This window comes from Sinocyclocheilus rhinocerous, unplaced genomic scaffold, assembly GCF_001515625.1.
Source record: "Sinocyclocheilus rhinocerous isolate Xijiao unplaced genomic scaffold, SAMN03320098_v1.1 scaffold36, whole genome shotgun sequence".
Taxonomy (NCBI): Eukaryota; Metazoa; Chordata; class Actinopteri; order Cypriniformes; family Cyprinidae; genus Sinocyclocheilus; species Sinocyclocheilus rhinocerous.
This window is the reverse complement of record NW_015664459.1, coordinates 854080-873648: the sequence shown is the minus strand read 5'-3', so window position 1 is coordinate 873648 and position 19569 is coordinate 854080. Positions and strand designations below refer to the sequence as shown.

General features: G+C 38.1%; 2 protein-coding genes across 2 annotated transcripts in view; one reads left to right on the top strand and one right to left on the bottom strand.

Moving 5' to 3' along the window:
• nsmaf (neutral sphingomyelinase (N-SMase) activation associated factor) overlaps nucleotides 1-12556 on the bottom strand; it is a 29550-nt gene extending 16994 nt beyond the window's left edge. The window contains exons 1-9 of the mRNA XM_016540847.1: nucleotides 12382-12556; nucleotides 3537-3626; nucleotides 2300-2378; nucleotides 2156-2220; nucleotides 1992-2028; nucleotides 1856-1906; nucleotides 1058-1129; nucleotides 923-970; nucleotides 775-827 (exon numbers count right to left, since the gene is read on the bottom strand). Coding sequence (XP_016396333.1) covers nucleotides 775-827; nucleotides 923-970; nucleotides 1058-1129; nucleotides 1856-1906; nucleotides 1992-2028; nucleotides 2156-2220; nucleotides 2300-2378; nucleotides 3537-3626; nucleotides 12382-12419 — 533 coding nt within the window. The 5' untranslated portion in view covers nucleotides 12420-12556. The remainder of the gene's footprint in view (nucleotides 1-774; nucleotides 828-922; nucleotides 971-1057; nucleotides 1130-1855; nucleotides 1907-1991; nucleotides 2029-2155; nucleotides 2221-2299; nucleotides 2379-3536; nucleotides 3627-12381) is intronic.
• A 6433-nt stretch (nucleotides 12557-18989) lies between these two features.
• The window catches only part of ggh (gamma-glutamyl hydrolase (conjugase, folylpolygammaglutamyl hydrolase)), a 4051-nt gene continuing 3471 nt past the window's right edge, over nucleotides 18990-19569 (top strand). Inside the window, exons 1-2 of the mRNA XM_016540858.1 lie at nucleotides 18990-19163; nucleotides 19261-19369. Coding sequence (XP_016396344.1) covers nucleotides 19064-19163; nucleotides 19261-19369 — 209 coding nt within the window. The 5' untranslated portion in view covers nucleotides 18990-19063. The remainder of the gene's footprint in view (nucleotides 19164-19260; nucleotides 19370-19569) is intronic.

The following is a 19569-nucleotide window of genomic DNA, read 5'->3' as shown; positions in this document are numbered from 1 at the left end:
ATTTCCAAACATTCATTTTGCCATTAATTGTAATAATCCAGTGAGATTGTTGTTTGCACAAGGAGTCTGACAGCAGCCAGTGCTCCACACAGAGATCTGATCTGATCATCATCCAGTCTGTCTGGAATGACATGAAGAAACAGAACAAACTGAGACGGACTAAATCCAGAAGAACTGTGGCAACGTCTCCAAGATGCTTCAAGAAACCTACCTGTAAAGCTACCTGAAAAACTATGCTCAAGTGCACCAAGGGCAAAAGCTTTAAACACAAAGGCTGGTCACACCAAATGATAGAATAACCAAATAATAGAAGTTAATTGATAAAGAAAATCTATTCATGACATTATTTTTGACAGCATCCTCATTTTACAGCATTTTTACACAAGTGCCTAAAACGTTTAACAGTACTGTAGCTTTGCAGGTAGGTTTCTTGAAGCATCTTGGAGCCACAGTATTATTATTATTACATTTCTGCAGAATGCTTTGAATAGAAAGTAAAAAAAAAAAAAAACAGCATTTATTTGAAATAGATGTATTTTGATCAAATTAATGCATCCTTGTGAATAAAAGTACTAATTTTTCTTGCTTTCTTGCTTTAAAAAAAAACAAAAAAACAACATAACTCTCTTACTGATCCCAAACTTTTGAATGGTAGTGTATGTACTCCTTATGAACTACTTTTGTATGCGGTGTGAAACTCTGAGATCATCAACAACTGAATAAACGAATGAATGAATGAATGAATGAATGAATATGATACTTGTTGGTTCTTACCTGTTTTTATCAAAACATGTTCTTGCTAACCTGGACTGCAGTATAGCTGCAACCTTCAGCAGAAAAACAGATCAAACACCGATCACCCATAAATATTCCAAAAAGGAAGCAAATTATGATTAATGGAAATTTGTTCAATTTTACTGACCATTGCTGTCTGGTCACCCTGCTTATCCAGACAGGATGCTCTGTGTAACTGCAAAAATTGCCAAATTACTTAAACAAGATGAAAGACCCAATGAAAAACAGAAATCTCAACAAAAAGGAAAACCTGTTGGCAAACCTGTAATAACATCTGAACAACATCCTCTGTTTTTCCAGGCACCTCCAATTGGAATGTGACCTTTTTCTCTCCCTAACATGCATCAATCAATCAATAAATAAAAAATGAATAAATATTATGTCTTGAAATTTGCCGAAACTCTAATAAACAACAGATGAAAATATCAACGTTGTACATATTTGTTCTAGGGCTGAACGATTAATTGCATTTGCGATAATATCGCGATATGAAAAAACACGATTTTTCAATCGCAGAGACTGCGATTACACTCGGTCACGTGACACGCCAGAGTAACGAGGTGTGTTCCACTTGAAGATCGATCGTCCGCGCTCTCTTATAGCTCTCGCAGTACTTTGATGACCTCGTTTGTGTGATTTGTTACTGACTTTCATATTAATGTTTACACAAGCCTTATTTATCAGTGCTTTATGTTGTCATAATTATTACATGCTTACAAGGTTGGAAGTTCAACAAATCAGTCAATATACTGTGATTGTAGTTGTTAAATAAAAATGTCATTCATATCAATTCATGCATCACCTAATTTCATTGTAACATATAGGCCTGACCTACAGAAAAGAACATTTATGTTTAATCTATCTAATAGTGTGTTGGTCATACTATACAATAATTTATAGCTCATAAAGAGCTTTAAAAAATAATTGCATATTAAATCGCAATCGCAATATTGGTAAAAAAAAATCGCAATTAGATTATTTTCCAAAATCGTTCAGCCCTAATTTGTTCCCCACCCACTTCTCATCTATCTTGGACAGAGACAGAAAAAAATGAACTCACCCTTTCATATTTATATGGAGCAACCACATTTTCTTCTTTAATTAGATAAATCTGAGGAAAATTTTTTTTTATAAAACCTGAAACGTGCAAGACTACAGATATTAAAGAATTAAGAGGAACTGTGAGGCACACTCACCTGCTTGGTTTCTATAAGAATACAGGCAGGTTTACTTCTGCAAACACACATAAAAAGGAATTGAAAAAGAAAAGAATTAAAACTATATCAATGCAAAATTGCACTAAACCCGAATACATCAAACAAAACAAATTATTTTTGTGAACATTAATCATCAGTATTACTCTATAAATGGGTTGTGGCCCGTTTCCTCCACTGCTCCTATTCCTTTGCAGTCTTTCAGAAGAATCTGCAAGAAATAAATTTTCTTATTGTAGAACAAGAAAAACAGCAACTAAGCTTGGTGATAAATAATATGAAGATAATACCTTTAAAATAGGCTTAACAGCATCATCAGGTTCAAAAATGATTGATTTGGAACAGATTTTTAGCGAGCCACTAGTTCGTCTGTGTATAAAAAGAGATATTAAAAAGAGTTATTAAAAAGTCATCAAAGACTATATTTGTTTAGTGACAAATTCTGACTCATACAGAGGAGGGGGAGAATTTCAGCAAACAATGAAACAGCTTTGTGTATTCTCAACACAGAACTATTGTAAGGGTTCAGAAGATCTATAATGTACCATAAAAGTTATATCATACTACATACTATGATGCTTTCTATCAGAATAAGTCAAGTCTTCTATGGAAAAAAAAAACACCTCAGACAATCCACTTTTGTTTTCCGTGGAGAGAACTTCCGTGAAGTTCCATTTTTGTTTGAACTTATAAACTAACTAAGGTGGGAACTGGGGGGGGGGGGGAAATCAATGAATTATGAAATATGCCTTCACATATAAGGGTTCAAGGAATCATCAATAAAAACACATCCTGCTATACACCCAATTTCTTATTGTTTCAAAAATGAACATGATGCCAATGAATCACGTTCAGTCTCTTGTTTGTTGTGTCAGTGTTTTGGTCGATGCACACCTGTGACACTATGGAGTGTGAACACGAGTGTAGGCAGGGCTCTACGCTAACTTTTCTTTTTAGGAGCACGTGTGCTCCTAACTTAAAAAATTTAGGAGCACGTTCAAAATTTTAGAAAACACGTAGAAACCTTTGAAGCTCCCCTGAGCGATCACAATCACAAATATGATGATGATCGGGTCAGTCGCACTGGTGCTCCTAAAAGTTTTTTCATAGTCGCAAATGCGACTGAAATGGTCGCACTGTAGAGCCCTGGTAGGTAAACATATGTGAAAAAGTTAGCTCTGCAACAGCTCCGGCTCTCTGATGTGGGATGTGTCCAAATACGTTGTCTCATTTAGTTCACTCCTTGATGGTATCGTGCACTTAACTGCCATGCACTGAATAGGGATCAGTAAATGAGTGAACAAGTAAACGATTTCAGACACATCAACAGATTCAACAAGAATCGATTCCTGTTTTACAATTGACTCTGGCACAAGGGCTATTCAAAATCAAGGAATCAGCCTTTTTGGAGTCGACTCCTCATCACTAGACAAACATACAGCCAAGCAATTCAGTGTCATATTCTGAAAACATATTGCATTTCCCAAATAAATTATTCAAGATCAGTTATTCAGTTACTTAGCTCACCTGTTTGCCTCTGGACCTCTTCCAGTCAGATTATATGCAGTGTGCTGTTCAAAATAATGTTCCTCCAGATCCAGCAGCAGCAACGAAAATCTGCACATAAACATAACAATTGGCAAATGTTTAAAATGTTTTTCTCCATTGTCCAAAGTGATACATTTCTAAAGGAATGTGTAAAGGTTACAAAAACACTACTTCTTGTTTTTCAATGTGAGTTTTAAAAATGTTAAAGGTTTACTTTAAATAATCTTTTAGTGTTGTGCAGGTATCTTATGATGCCGTTAGACATCTATCCTGTATTATTGGCAACTGTGTTTTAAGATCTATTTTTTAATGTTATGTTGGAATCCTATAATAGTCCAGGTGATATGTGAAAAAAAATGTTCACTTTTTCATAAAAGCATGAAACTTGGTAAACTTGTACAGTTTGCAGCCATGAACATTTTTAGAAATGGAGCCATCGCAAAAACGCCTCGTGGTTGCCATGGCAGCCATTTAACTTTCCTCTATTACCAAATTATGTATTTTATATTATACCTCCTGAACCAAACATGATAGCACAGAAAAGGTGATGTCTACCCCTATGTTTTTATGGTCAAGGATTACAGTGATATCATATACAACAACAAACTGTTAAGGTGAATAGTTAATGGTGAATTAAGTGATGTTGTGATAAGAATTACAATGAAATCGCAGTATCTGAGAAGATGCAGAATGAAATATCAAGCATATTTCCTGTAAACTTAATTTACAATCACACTCTGGGGACAGAGTTGCCTATTATGTTAGTGTCCACAAGGGGGAAGCATTTATTTCAGTTGATACATCCAAAGTCCCTTTAAGCCAAGTCATGTCACTCGGCGGCCATCTTTGAAATGCCTCTCAGGCATGCAAGTGAAGCTCCTAGCTCTTTGAATTGGGAAACATCAAATTCTCCAAAACTGTTCACCAAGCTTACGATTACATTTCATATTTGAAATCACCAATAAAATCTGACAACATTTGTCTCATAAATGTTGTTTCTTTTGCTCAAATAGCGTCAAAAAAGCGTATTTTTTCAAGATAGACCCAACCTGGACTTCTAACGGCAGCTACAGTGACGCAATGACCTTACCGAATAGCGATTGGCTCTTTTACTCAGAAGGTGGGGCTTCCCTCAATAGAGCAGCCATATTGAGCATTGCATTTTTCCCCCATTCAAAACTATACGAGTGACACGTCTTGGGTTTTCTATAGTGCAGCCTTCCTTCTTGATGAACTGTCACTCTACTGTCACCTTGCTAACAGTCAACACTCTGCCTGACTCTATATTTATTAATTTAGCAGACACTTTTATCCAAAGTGACTTACAATTGAGGAATACAACATGCGATTCATCATAAAGAGGCAAATAAACACAGGAAGTGATCGTAATACAAAGTTTTAAAAGCTAGAACAGGGAGGGATTAATGAAAGTGAAGGTTCTTTTCATTAAATTAGGATGCAGTCAAATGATGACGAAAGAGAGATGAGTTTTTCAGCTGTCGCTTGAAATTATCAAGGATTTGTTCCAGCCCGGAACAATGAATGAAAATGTTCTGGAAAGTGATTTTGTGCCTCTTTGTGATGGTACCATGAGGCGTTGCTCACTTGTAGATCTCAGGCTTCTGGAGGGGATGTAGATTCGTAAGAGTGCGTGGAAGTAGGAGGGTGCTGAGCCTCTAGCTGTTCGTTCTTTATACAATCATCAATATCTTGAACTTGATGCGAGCCGCAACCGGTAGCCAGTGCAGGGAGAAAAAGAGAGGTGTGATGTGAGCCCTTTTGGGCTTGTTGAAGATCTGACATGCTGCTGCAATCCGAATCATTTGTAGAGGTTTGATTGTACATGATGGAAGTCCAGCCAAAAGAGTATTGCAGTAGTCCAGACTAGAAATGACAAGGGCCTGAACAAGAAGTTGAGCAGCATGCTCTATTAGGAATGGCTTGATCTTTCTGATGTTTTGCAATGCAAACCTGCAAGATCGATCAGTTTTTGCAATATGGTCCTTGAAGGGCAGCTGATCATCTGATCATCAGCTGATCATCAAATATTACACCAAGATTTTTGCAGTAGTCCAGACTAGAAATGACAAGGGCCTGAACAAGAAGTTGAGCAGCATGCTCTATTAGGAATGGCTTGATCTTTCTGATGTTTTGCAATGCAAACCTGCAAGATCGATCAGTTTTTGCAATATGGTCCTTGAAGGGCAGCTGATCATCAGCTGATCATCAAATATTACACCAAGATTTTTGACTGAACTTGATTGGGTAATTGTTGATAAACCTAGCTGGATGGTGAAATCATGCTGTAGAGTTGGAGTGGCAGGGAAGACGAGAAGCTCAGTCTTTGCCAGGTTGAGCTGCAGGTATTTTCCTTCATCCATGCAGAGATGTTCGCCAGGGCAGCCTGAGATCTGTGCAACTACTGTTGGATCGTCTGGTTGAAATGAAAGATAAAGCGGTGTGTCATATGCATAGCAATGGTAGGAGAAACCATGTACTTGTATGATGGATCCCAGTGATGTAGTGTATACAGAGAAGAGGAGGGGTCCAAGAACTGATCCCTGAGGAACCCCTGTGACCAGATGATTTGCTTTAGATACCTCTCCTCCCCAGGCCACCCTGAAAGACCCACCTGTGAGATAGGATTCAAACCAATGAAATGCAGTTCTTGTGATGCCCAGTGATGAGAGGGTGGACAGGAGTATCTGATGATTTACAGTGTCAAAAGCGGCAGACAGATCCAGCAGAATGAGAACACATGATCTGGAATCAGCTTTTCGCAATCTGCAGGGCTTCAGTGACCGACAGTAACACAGTCTCAGTTTAATGGCTGCTTCTGAAACCTGATTGGTTAATGTCCAGCTGGTTATGCCAGGTCCCATTAAAGCCTGAGATACTAATAGTAGACAGAGAAACAATGGCTGGAATGAAGTCATTGTTGACAGCTGACTGACAATTTCAGAGACCCACAGGAAAAAGAGATGGGTGCAGTAGAAGAGGTGTAAATAGGACGAAGGTTAGCAAGATTGCATTACTGTCTGCGTTAGAGCATTGTTGAGAAAAAACAGAAATGCATTGGAAACACATGATAGATGGGAAAAAGAAGGCGTAAGGAGAGTGCAGTGTTTCCCCTGACAATATATTAGGGAGGCGGCTCGCACCCCCCGCCCCCCTTGAAGGTCAAATTAATTTTATTTAATTTTATTTACTCTATAGCGCCAGTAGGGATGCAGCAATTAACCGGTTTCACAATTAACCGCGCTTTAAAATGTCACGGTTAATTAATCGTAAAGGCTCCGCTACACCGAGTGTTTCTGTTGCACAGAACGGAACAGTTGCAACTTGCGCAAAACGAAAACAAAGTTACACTAGCGGTGCACCAGCTTAAAATGCTGTGCTTATCAGAGACACGGAGGCTACTACACACACTAGATTAACTATGACAGAGGAACCAAAGTGCGGTCCTTTATTTCCACCAGAGTAATGACTGAAGTCGATAGTGTGGAACCATTTTGGGTACACCAAGAATGACCAGGGTGTCATTTAAATATTGCCGTAAAAACTGCTGCTAAAGAGCGAATACACGGCTTTAAACTATTTTAATGCACGACGTGAAGGCAAGACTGACGCGAAGCTACGGCTGGTTAGCTCAGTATTCTGCCCACTTCAGATCAGGCAGATGAAATAGTGTGGTAAGCTCACATTTATTTGAATTGATTAATTATAACATTTAGCTACTTGATTTAATTATTCGATCGAGAGAGCGAGAGAGAGAGAGAGAGCAAGAGCGAGAGAAGTGTGTGAGTGAACCTGCGTCAGCGCGTCTCACTAACATGGGAAGACGAGAAGCTCAGTCTTTGCCAGGTTGAGCTGCAGGTATTTTCCTTCATCCATGCAGAGATGTTCGCCAGGGCAGCCTGAGATCTGTGCAACTACTGTTGGATCGTCTGGTTGAAATGAAAGATAAAGCGGTGTGTCATATGCATAGCAATGGTAGGAGAAACCATGTACTTGTATGATGGATCCCAGTGATGTAGTGTATACAGAGAAGAGGAGGGGTCCAAGAACTGATCCCTGAGGAACCCCTGTGACCAGATGATTTGCTTTAGATACCTCTCCTCCCCAGGCCACCCTGAAAGACCCACCTGTGAGATAGGATTCAAACCAATGAAATGCAGTTCTTGTGATGCCCAGTGATGAGAGGGTGGACAGGAGTATCTGATGATTTACAGTGTCAAAAGCGGCAGACAGATCCAGCAGAATGAGAACACATGATCTGGAATCAGCTTTTCGCAATCTGCAGGGCTTCAGTGACCGACAGTAACACAGTCTCAGTTTAATGGCTGCTTCTGAAACCTGATTGGTTAATGTCCAGCTGGTTATGCCAGGTCCCATTAAAGCCTGAGATACTAATAGTAGACAGAGAAACAATGGCTGGAATGAAGTCATTGTTGACAGCTGACTGACAATTTCAGAGACCCACAGGAAAAAGAGATGGGTGCAGTAGAAGAGGTGTAAATAGGACGAAGGTTAGCAAGATTGCATTACTGTCTGCGTTAGAGCATTGTTGAGAAAAAACAGAAATGCATTGGAAACACATGATAGATAGTGTGTGAGTGAACCTGCGTCAGCGCGTCTCACTAACATGTGAGTTTAGTTACTTAAACAGTGATTTTACCCTCTCCTTGCTGATGAATATGTAACAATTCCGTATCTAAGCTATTTTATTAATAAAAGTCTCGGGGCAGGGTTCATAACAAGTTTGTGTCCTCCTGAATGTTTGAATGTGCAATCTCCGATCTCACAAACCAAAATAATAGACATGATTTTTTCAGGCCACATGTAAAATCATAGGAATTATTATAAAAAATTATTAAAATGAATATGTATGATGACAGTTGATTACAATGATAGTTCAGTTTATTCCCCTCATTATTAATAGTTTCCCCTGTGGGATAAATAAAGTCAATAGTCCTATATTAATAATACTTATTAACATTGTTATCCATTGTCCCTTTTATAGTATTATGCATAAGTCAAAAACCAACAAAAAAAAATTTTTTCACCATGTTTCCTGTTTTCTGCCTCAGGTCCAAAAGAAATGTTAAGAATGTATAAACTGAAAACACTAAATACTTTTGTGATCTATTTTCATTAGTTATTTTCAAAAGATAAGTACTGACATGGATGTTTACAGAGCAGAGGTCACCTTTTTAATTCCAATTGGAGAGATAGACATTTGTTTGTCTTTATTATTATTATTTTGTGCTGTATTATTGGTTCAGAATTTGGTAACAATAAAACATAAGGTTGGAAAACAATAAAACATTTTTGAACCCTAAACATGTCATTTTAGTTAAACTTTTAATAAATTGATGTTAAACCGTTTAAGTTTCATGATTTTAATTAATTAGACATGCTTTTTGATTAATACAATTTAATTTAACCATTAAAAAGGATTCCATAAAAAAAAAGAAAATTGAATTTTTTTTGGGTGAACTCTGGCCTGCGAATTCGCATCACCTGATACCGTGTGACCAACATCTTTCTGACCTATCTGAATTAAAAGAACATAAATGTAAAACTACAGCGCTGCAGGAAAGTGGAGTAGATTGTATGTTTTTACATTTTAGGTGTATTATTATTGTTTAGGTGTTGAATATAAGTTTTTAAAAAGACGCTGCAGAGCATGACGTCATATCACGACCGTTGCAGCGTCCGAAAGAATTTTGCATGCTCAAAGTCTAGTGTGACCGCGGCTTTAGCCGCCGGCTTTTATTCTAATTACAAATATGTGCAATCAAAATACAAATTATAATGAAAGAAGAAAAATAGAAATAGTAAATGAAATAACCATTCTTAACAGCAAATAAAAATCTAAACAACAGAAACAGAAACAATGTATTAAGCAACATTTACACGCAACCACCTACCTGACTCTGCCTGAGAGATAAGTAAAGATATATTTACATGAGAGGAATTTGTCTCTGAAATATTTAATTGTATTCTTGAAAACAATATTGTATTACTGAATAAAATATTAGTCAATTATCAAAGAAAGAGAAAATAAATAACCATAATATGGACTATTGTAGATGCTGTGCTACTCAGATACCGTGATTTCCTTCTCACGTCACTGATTTCACCATTAACTATTCACCCGAACAGTTTATGTTGTTGCATATGGTATCATTGTAATCCTTGACCACCAAAATATATGGGTAGACATCACCTATTCTGTGTTATCATGTTTGATTCAGAAGATATGACACAAAATACATAATTTGGTAATGGCGGAAAGTAAAATGGCTGCCATAGCAACCATGAGGTGTTTTTGCGATGGCTCCATTTCTGAAAATGTTCAGGGCCCCAAACTGTACAAGAGTACCAAGTTTCATGCTTTTATGAAAAAGTGCACATATCACCTGGACTATAAGAAAATTCTCATTAGGTGTCTTTAAAAAGATGGTCCGACCATCATTTCCTCAACCTCATACCGCCCCAGATGTATGAGGTACATTCTTTAGATGAACATAAACAAATATTGTTAGAAACAAAAACCTTTCCATCTCTGTGAGGCCATATAATGCAAGAGAATAGCTGCCCAAAAGTTTATAAATGCTTCATAAACAATATGATCCTGAAAGGTAACCCATACAAAGCCAGAGGATAAAGCGAAACAATAGGTGTGCGAGAAAAATATTAATATTTTAAACTATAAACCATCACTTCTGGCTAACTAATTCTCTAAATGATGAGAGCATTTTAAATTTTGGGTAAAGTATCCCTCTGGTTTCAAATTATAATGAAAAATTCATAGTTAGTTTCAATGTACACTCAGTAAAGGTCTGTTCACACCAAGGACGGTAATCAGAGAAGATGTTGCAAAGGAGCAAGGAAGTTAAAGGGTTAGTTCACCCAAGAATGAAAATTCTCCCTGTTGAAAAAACCAGCATATGCTGGTTAGGTATGTTTTGACGCTGAGAGCCCTCATATTTCATAAAAAATATCTTAAATTGTGTTCCGAAGATGAACGAAGGTCTTACGGGTTTCGAACAACACGAGGGTGACTAATTAATGACAGCCCTGTTGAAAAAACCAGCATATGCTGGTTAGGTGTGTTTTGATGCTGGTCTAAGCTGGTCCTTTGCTGGTTTATGCTGGTCCTTTGCTGGTTTAAACTGGTCCTTTGCTGGTTTAAGTTGGTCCTTTGCTGGTTTATGCTGGTCCTTTGCTGGTTTATGCTGGTCCTTTTGCTGGTTTATGCTCCATAAACCAGCAAAGGACCAGCTTACACCAGCAAAGGACCAGCATAAACCAGCAAAGGACCAGCTTAAACCAGCATCAAAACACACCTAACCAGCATATGCTGGTTTTTTCAACAGGGCTGTCATTAATTAGTCACCCTCGTGTTGTTCGAAACCCGTAAGACCTTCGTTCATCTTCGGAACACAATTTAAGATATTTTTTATGAAATATGAGGGCTCTCTGACCCGCAAGAATACTTTTTTTGCGCAAAGAAAACAAAAATAACGACTTTATTACACATTTTCGTTTCTACTGGGACACTTGTGGATGCCGCCACATGCACGTGTCATGGTAATGTCGTGAACGCGCGTCCAAAGTGACGCAGTAGAGACGAAAATGTGGAATAAAGTCGTTATTTTTGTTTTCTTTGCGCAAAAAAATATTCTCGTAGCTTCGTAACTTTACAGTTGAACCACTGATGTCACACGGACTACTTTGTCGATCATCTTGGTACTTTTCTGGACCTTGAATGTGGTAGTTACCTTGCTGTCTATGGGAGGGTCAGAGAGCCCTCAGATTTAATCAAAATATCTTAAATTGTGTTCCGAAGATGAACGAAGGTCTTACGGGTTTGGAACAACACGAGGGTGAGGAATTAATTACAGAATTTTCATTTTTGGGTGAACTAACCCTTTAATGTTTTTAACCTTAGATTACTAGGGCACTATGGGAGGGTCAGAGAGCCCTCAGATTTAATCAAAATATCTTAAATTGTGTTCCGAAGATGAACGAAGGTCTTACGGGTTTGGAACAACACGAGGGTGAGGAATTAATTACAGAATTTTCATTTTTGGGTGAACTAACCCTTTAATGTTTTTAACTAAAGATTACTAGGGCACTTTTTTTTTAAATAATGATGCAAGAGATAAATAATTTATAATAAACACTGCAACATTCTATAAATAAATAAAAATCGTCCATTTTAATTTCACAGATACTTTAAGTAAAGTGCCCTGGGCACTGCCTGAAGGAACTAAACAAATTAATAAATATAAGTCTGTATGACACAGCTGGTCATGTGACATCAACAGTCCTCATATCATGTGAGTGCAATCAGAATTTTTGTAAACTGCAAAAAATGAGAGTTCATTTCTAAATTAGGTCAAAACATAAACGTATTGCGATCACAATGAGATTGTGAGTCTTAACATTACTGCAATAAGGGGATTATTCACATGCTTGAAACAAACAAGGGACCGGTGTTGTGCCCACCGCTCTCTCTCCCTATACAATTCATCCGATGCTAGGAAAATGTTAATTAAGTTAAAAATAAAAGTATTAACAAGAAAAGCTTAAATATGCATGAATACTCTAACATAAACACTACGCGTAACAACACTGATACATGTCTTTGATGTGTTTACTGGCCTATGAGGAGGAGGATCCAGCGAGCTAAAGTGACACAAAAGGCCTGAAGTCAGAGTCCTACGGTACGGATCTGAGAGAGAACACCCTCCTGATCCGTCTATGATGCCGGTATAAACAAAGTGTCAGTTAAAATATGAAAGCACAATACCGTTCTTTGCTGCGATCCTTCTTCGTAATGAAAGCCATGAGGGATCAGTGCCTGCTGCAGACATGTAAACACGGAAGTCCTCTGAAACGGAAGAACCGGCTGATCGCTTCACATGCTTGCTCTCACACTGGCGTTAATATAAACTGGCTCTGTCATGCTGCCGTGGAGAAATAAATAACAATATACGTTTTTGGAATTTGTGTGTTTATCCATTCATAACATTCTGTTGACGGTACCAAATGTAAAATTCTACTTATAAAAACTAATTCCGGTCTTTGATTATGATTGGCTGAGCCACGTGACCTGTTGTGTTTATTTAATGAAACCTTGCCAGGACAAAACAGCCTAACAGAAAAAGAAAAAAAAAAAGAAAAGACAGACAGACAGAAAGAAAGAAAGAAAGAAAGAAATCCAGGTATATAGCCTAGCAACTTTTTTTAAAAACATCCCTTAGTGGTTCTAAAATTCCTGTAAACCATGGCTTCTTCTGATCATTTTCATTCTGAACTACATATAGAAAAATATATTTATTTTTATTATATATAAAAGATGGACGACGCATCTCTATTTCCTTCCACTGTAGAAAAATTTGGCCAAATGAAAATGCAGTACTTGAATTTGAACCTACTTCACAACTGTTAAAAAGTATGTGTGTAATTATGTTCTATGTCAGGGGTCTCCAACCCTGCTGGAGAGCTATACGGTCCAGCAGATTTCAGCTCCCACCCCAATCAAACACACCTGAACCAGCTAATCAAGGTGTTCAGGGCTACTTGATAATTACAGACAGGTGTGTTGGAGCAAGGGTTGGAACTGAAGTCTGCAGGACGGTAGCTCTCAAGGAGCAGGGATGGAGATCCCTGTTCTATATAGTATGAATATGGGTACCCATTGGGTAGTATGAATGAAATTCTGACATACAACATCCGCCATGCTGTTACTGTCACCTGACCTACCTGCGTCAGTTGCATTGCTGCACTGCCATTTAAAAATTCTCTCCTGTGGCCTCATGGGAGAATATTATTCTTTGGACATACTACTCTTTTGGCATAGTACTGATTTTAGCATATATAGCATCTAACAGTAGAAATCGTGAGGTGGAGTCACAATATGTCCAACCCAGACTCAATCACTAGTGCGCAATAATGACGCCACACACCATTTTATAGCATCAAATAACTAGCTAAAACCAAACTTATTTCCAGTGCTTGGGTAGATTACAAATTACATGATTAACTTCTTACATGCTTAACACAAATGAACTTCTAAATATGAAGGAATATGTATTTGTATTGAATTGTACTGAATTTCACAGGTGTTTTATCCATATTTTAAATGACACAGTGCATTGTGGGGGTAAGAATCAAAAGGTGCAAGAGGCAGGGGCCGGACCAGTTTGTTCTGTGTCCCAGATGCACTGGTCGCTTTTTGAGCACAAAACTTTGAATGCATCTCCCACATTGAATTAGATAGTTGAGCAACCGTTGTTGTTAGTTGGTGCATTACATGGTTAAGCAAACAATCACAACAACTGTAGCAAACAATCACAGAAGTCTGACAGATGATCCTGGAAGAAAGGCATGCAATTAGATATGAGTAGGTTAATAAAAATTTAAGGCATGGTTGGAAACAGGATGCTAATATGTGGGATTTTATTGCATACAGAACATTATGCTAGGAACAAGAATAAACAAACCAACCTGGTGATTTTGAATGATTTTTAGGGGGGAAAAAAAGCAAGACTGTTGGTCCACCCCTAAACATAACCATCACTGCAGTTGCAATTGATTGTTTAAATATATTTCTAAGACATGGATAAAACAAGAGTATGTGTGTCCCAGCAGGGTTGCACACTCTCAGTGTGTCTCAGCTGTGCCAGATGGCTGTGCCGATAGTTCTTCTGTGATAAGCCCTAATATCAGGTATACACTACACGATTTTAGGCCTGATTTTCATTTGCCAACATTGTTTTGCAGATTGCAGACCAAAGCTCGAAATCTGGGGCTAATCGGTGCTCGTTCACATGAGTGACGATCACATAGTGTGAATTACCAAAGAGAGAAGCGTCGATGCCAAAGAAATATTTAGCAAGCTAAATATTTATAGGCTGTTTGCAACCCAGAGACTTGCAGTATGAAATGTGTTTTGACTGGAAATGACATTGGCCATGACTTACAAAAAAATATGATATGAAAAAGAACTTTCAAAATGTAATTAAATATATGATACAGTTGTTGAAGTAAGGAGTTGTAGGAGACATAGTTTTGTGTATGTAAATGTATGTATAGGATGCAAAACAGATCATCCAACTGACTTTGCCGACAAATAAACAGGGATATATGGGTGCAGGTAACATGGAGAAAGAGTATGCACTGGTCATTTACATATACTACTAGTGTTATAACAACACAAATCTGGTTGAAAATCAGTCACGTTGTCCTTTAAATACCCAGTTAATAACTAATAGAACATAGGTGATGACAATGAATTGACACTGAAACCATAATACAACAGGAACAAGAAATGTAAATGCAGAACAGAATACAAACTAAGCGTCCAGAATAGACTTAAAAATATAAAGCACTATGTCAGTCGTTTTAAAGCACGGGAACAGATTACATTAGCAAGTTCAAGCAAAAGTAAAGGCAAAGCTGGCAAACATTTTGTATTGAATTGGTAGATCAAAATCTGTGGGAGATGTATGGGGCATGATTAGGAGCATGAGAGGAATCAGGAGAAAATGGAAATATCCCATACTGGTGATACAGGAGAATGCAGCAGTGTCTGACGAAGAGAAAGCAGAAATGATAGTGAAGGTACTGAAATTCATGCTTCTGCTAACGAGAGTGAATAGGGGAAAAAAGGAAAGGGGATTAACAAGATCAGTTTACCCTCGAGAGAATGGATGAGATGAACATCACATTGAAAGCTCCATTACCTTTGGAAGAAATGAAGAGGGCAACATCTCATGCGAAAAATGAAATCTGATACATGTTATATAAAACATAGGTGTTCTAGTATCTATGAAGCTTCTAGGTTTTTATAATAAAGTGTAAAAAGAAGGAAAGTTACTAACTAGATAGAAAGAGGCAGTGAACCAGGAAATCAGGGAAGGGTCCTGTCACACCATCACCCTGTTTGGACTATCGTGCATTCCAAACGGGATATATCGCCCTCCGAAGGGCACTTCGGAGTGAAAACAATCATGGCCACCATATTGAAGGGTCATTCCAAACCGAAGTGCTCAAAACTGGCCACTTCAAAGGGCCCTTCGGAATGAAGGATTTCGAAGGGTACAACTGATGGACACTTTCGGGCCCCCATGATCATTTGCGCTGATTCTTTCCATGATGACAACACCTCCTTGTGGGGCACGGGATAATGGCACAGAAGGACACTTCAAGAAACAGTTGTTTGGTCCCCTAAACCCTTCAACCCTTCAAAGCTCTCACTCCGGAGGGTAAACCCTTTGAAGGGATGAGCTCTTCCAAATGGAATGCAGGGTTTGTTTGCCTGCTTGTGTTGTTCTATGACCTAGTTTCTGTCTCCCCTTTGATTACGTTAGTTAGTTTACCTGTGTCTCATTAATTATCCTCATTTGCCTATTTAAGTTCCTGTCTGGTCAGTTTTAGTGTGTCCAGTCTCATCGACGTACAGTATATGTGTGTTTCCAGGCCTCCTTGTTTGGATTACCTTATGTGGTTTTATTAAAGACTATTACCCTTCATCTTCGTGTGTGTTCATTCGACACAGTATTTGTGACTGACCCATCAGATCCATTGAACTACTGTTTAGGCCAAATAACACTGACATCACACATAAGAAAGATAATGGAAAGAATGATTACCAAAAGATTAGCATAAAGTAAGGAATTCTACCACCGAATGGCTTTAGAAGAGGGAGATACTGTACTGTATGTCTGGAAATATTGACTTATATTAGTGCTATACTTAAATTATGGAAGTATTGGTCTGCATGTTACTCTGTTGTCCAGTTCCATTAAACAAACAGACAATGTACTGGTAATTTTCTGCCAGGACATTATCCATTAATTTTACAGACATTTCTCTTAACTCTAAAACACAACGGAATGTGCAAGATTGGTGCTTGTAATGTTTCCACAAAACAAGCAAATTGACTATTTAGTTTACTCATGTTGGTGCAGAGAGAATACAGAAAAAAAATGATGCTATCATTTCCAGACTGTGCATTGGACTTTTGACATTAAATCAGAGTCTGCACATTATAGGGAAACATGAGACTGCTTACTGTGATAAATGTGGTCATCCAGAAACAGTCAAATATATAATCCTAAACTATGTTGCATATGAAAGAGAAATATTTCATCTAAACCCATCATTAAGAGCACACTTCAGTCCAATAGGTAGCGGAAATGCACCTTCTTTGTTTGTTTAAAAAGCACAGTAAAACATCACATGAAGAAGAATGTGTATCAGAGCAAAAACCATGTATTTAGTCATCTCCCTATGAAGCTCAGATACAGGCTCAGATACGGGACTGCATTGAAATATCCCAAAAGCACATTAGTCTCTATAATTCTTAAATGGAATAAGTCTGAAACAATCAAGACTCTTCCTAGAACTGAGCAATCAGGGAGAAGGACCTTGGTGAGAGAGGAGAGCAAGAACCTGATGGTCACTCTCAGAGCTTCAGAAATCAAGTGTGGACAAGGAAGAAACTTGCTTATGGACAGCTATCACCAGTTGGAAGCCTTTTCTCAGTGGAAGACCCATGGAGTCCTGTTTGGAATTTGCAAAAGACTCTTAAGTCTGTGAGAAACTAGATTCTCTGCTATATTGAACCTCATTCACACCGCACAGACAGACGGCAACAAACAAGTTGGCCGTTGCATTTGGAATTTTATGAAAAATAGCTGCCATGTTCACACTGCCCCAACAGACACCAACAAATACTGACTGAACATGTTCAGTCGGGTGAAAACAAACTCCAACCAACTTGCCGTTGGTGATGCCGACAGGGTAACACACTGATTCAACAAAACCCAACAAACGTGTTTGTTGGCATTTGTCTGTGCAGTGTAAATTGGCCTTAAGAGTCATGTCTATGAAAACCAGGCATCACTCATCTTCTGCAGAACACCATCCTAATGAGATCATTTTAAAAAACCTAACCCAGAGCACTCAGGACCTCAGATTTGGTCAAAGGTTCACCTTCCAACACGACGATGACACTAATTACATGAGAATGCAAGAGTGGCTTAGGGAAGACTCTGTGAATGTCCTTTGGCCCAACAAGAACAAGTAACAGTTGAACATGAAATAATAGGTAACAGAGCAAATATTAGGATATAAAGCACTATTTTTTTCTAACATAACACTGCTTAACAGGGTCAGCTGCATTTTAGTGGGAGGCCGGATTTCTTACCTTGCTAAAGGTTCTAAGCATGTCATAAATGTGAGTGGGTTATGGTAAAATATACAGACAACATAGTCTGTTTGTAAAGTGTCAGATGCATATTGCACATAGAACAGCTAAGTATGGTAAACATCTGCATTAACAAGATATATGGTAGACCATAATAATTTTTGCATTCCTCTTTGCTTCAGCTGTAAACATATCCACTTTTGCATTTCCACAACTTTTCAAAACAGGACAAAATAGAGATAAATGGGTTACAACAGCAACAGGAGAAAATGGTGTATAGTCACTTACTCAGCTGTATTAGGTAAAAACACACACACACACACACACACACACCTTTGTTTCTGTGAATTGTGGGGACTTTCCATAGACTTCTATTACTTTTATACTGATCAAACGATATTTTCTATCCCCTAACCCAAACCTAACCCTAAACCTACCCCTAACAGAAAACCTGTTTGCATTGTTACACTTTCAGATAAACATAATTTACTATGTTTAATCATTCCCCCCCCATCCCCCCCTCGTGGGGACCACAGGCCGGTTCCCACAATGTCAAAAAATTTCAGGTTTTACTATCCTTGTGGGGACATTTGGTCGTTTGGCCCATCACAGCATTTTTTTGAATGCCGAGGTAATGTTACACAATGTAAGGTGCTATAAATCACAGTAACATGGATCTATTCCTAATGTTTTACAGTTTTGCGTGCATTAACTCCATGAACTGAATGTAGGTGTCACTCAAACAAATGACAAATAGAGCCACTGAAAAAATTATTATTATTAAACATATTTTCCATTTAATTTGAACCATTTATGATCTTTACAATGTAATGTCCCTACTTTACATCCAATAATACTGTCTAGATCAGTTATTTAAATATTATTATTAACTGCCTGTTTTTGATGTAACATTCGTTAGATACCTTTAAAAAATACCCAAACACGTGATGTCATAAACGAAAATATTATATTTGTATAGGCAACGACTAGTGTAAGGGTTTATGATTTTCTTCTAAAATATCTGAGAGATACAGATTTGATTAGAAGAATTGAGTTTTTTTTTATTATTTAAAAAAAAAAAATTTTTTATTAGTAGTATATGATATATTCGTTCATCGAGGCCTCACACTCCATCCCAGTAGGTGGCGGAAATGCACCTTAAGCTGGTTTGCCAACCGCCATTAAACACAAAAGAAGAAGAAGATGATGTCATAAACGCTGAAGCGATCTGGAACTGTCACATGGGGAAGCACAACATTTCCAGTCTAAAGAAAACATGATTCACATCTACCTTGCCTGCCTTTTTACATTTTCAAATGCCGTGTTTGCTAACCATATCGGAACACCAATAAAAACAAATGAAAGACCAATAATAGGTGAGTTGCAACGCTGTATTAAATAGAGTGCATGCCACTTTCAACTGTATTATCATTACATATTTCATGAAGTAAACCATGTCTAAATCTTGTCTAGGTGTTCTTGCCCAGGATGTGTATGACCCGCCGCCTCATAGAAACTCATATATTGCGGCTTCCTACGTTAAGTTTCTGGAATCTGCTGGCGCTCGTGTTGTGCCTCTGATGTAAGATAAAGCACTATAGATCAGGGCTGCCCAAACTCGGTCCTGGAGGGCCGGTGTCCTGAAGAGTTTAGCTCAAACCCCAATTAAACACACCTGAACCAGCTAATCAAGTTCTTACTAGGCATACTAGAAACTTGAAGGCAGGTGTGTTGAGGCAAGTTGGAGCTAAACTCTGCAGGACACCGGCCCTCCAGGACCGA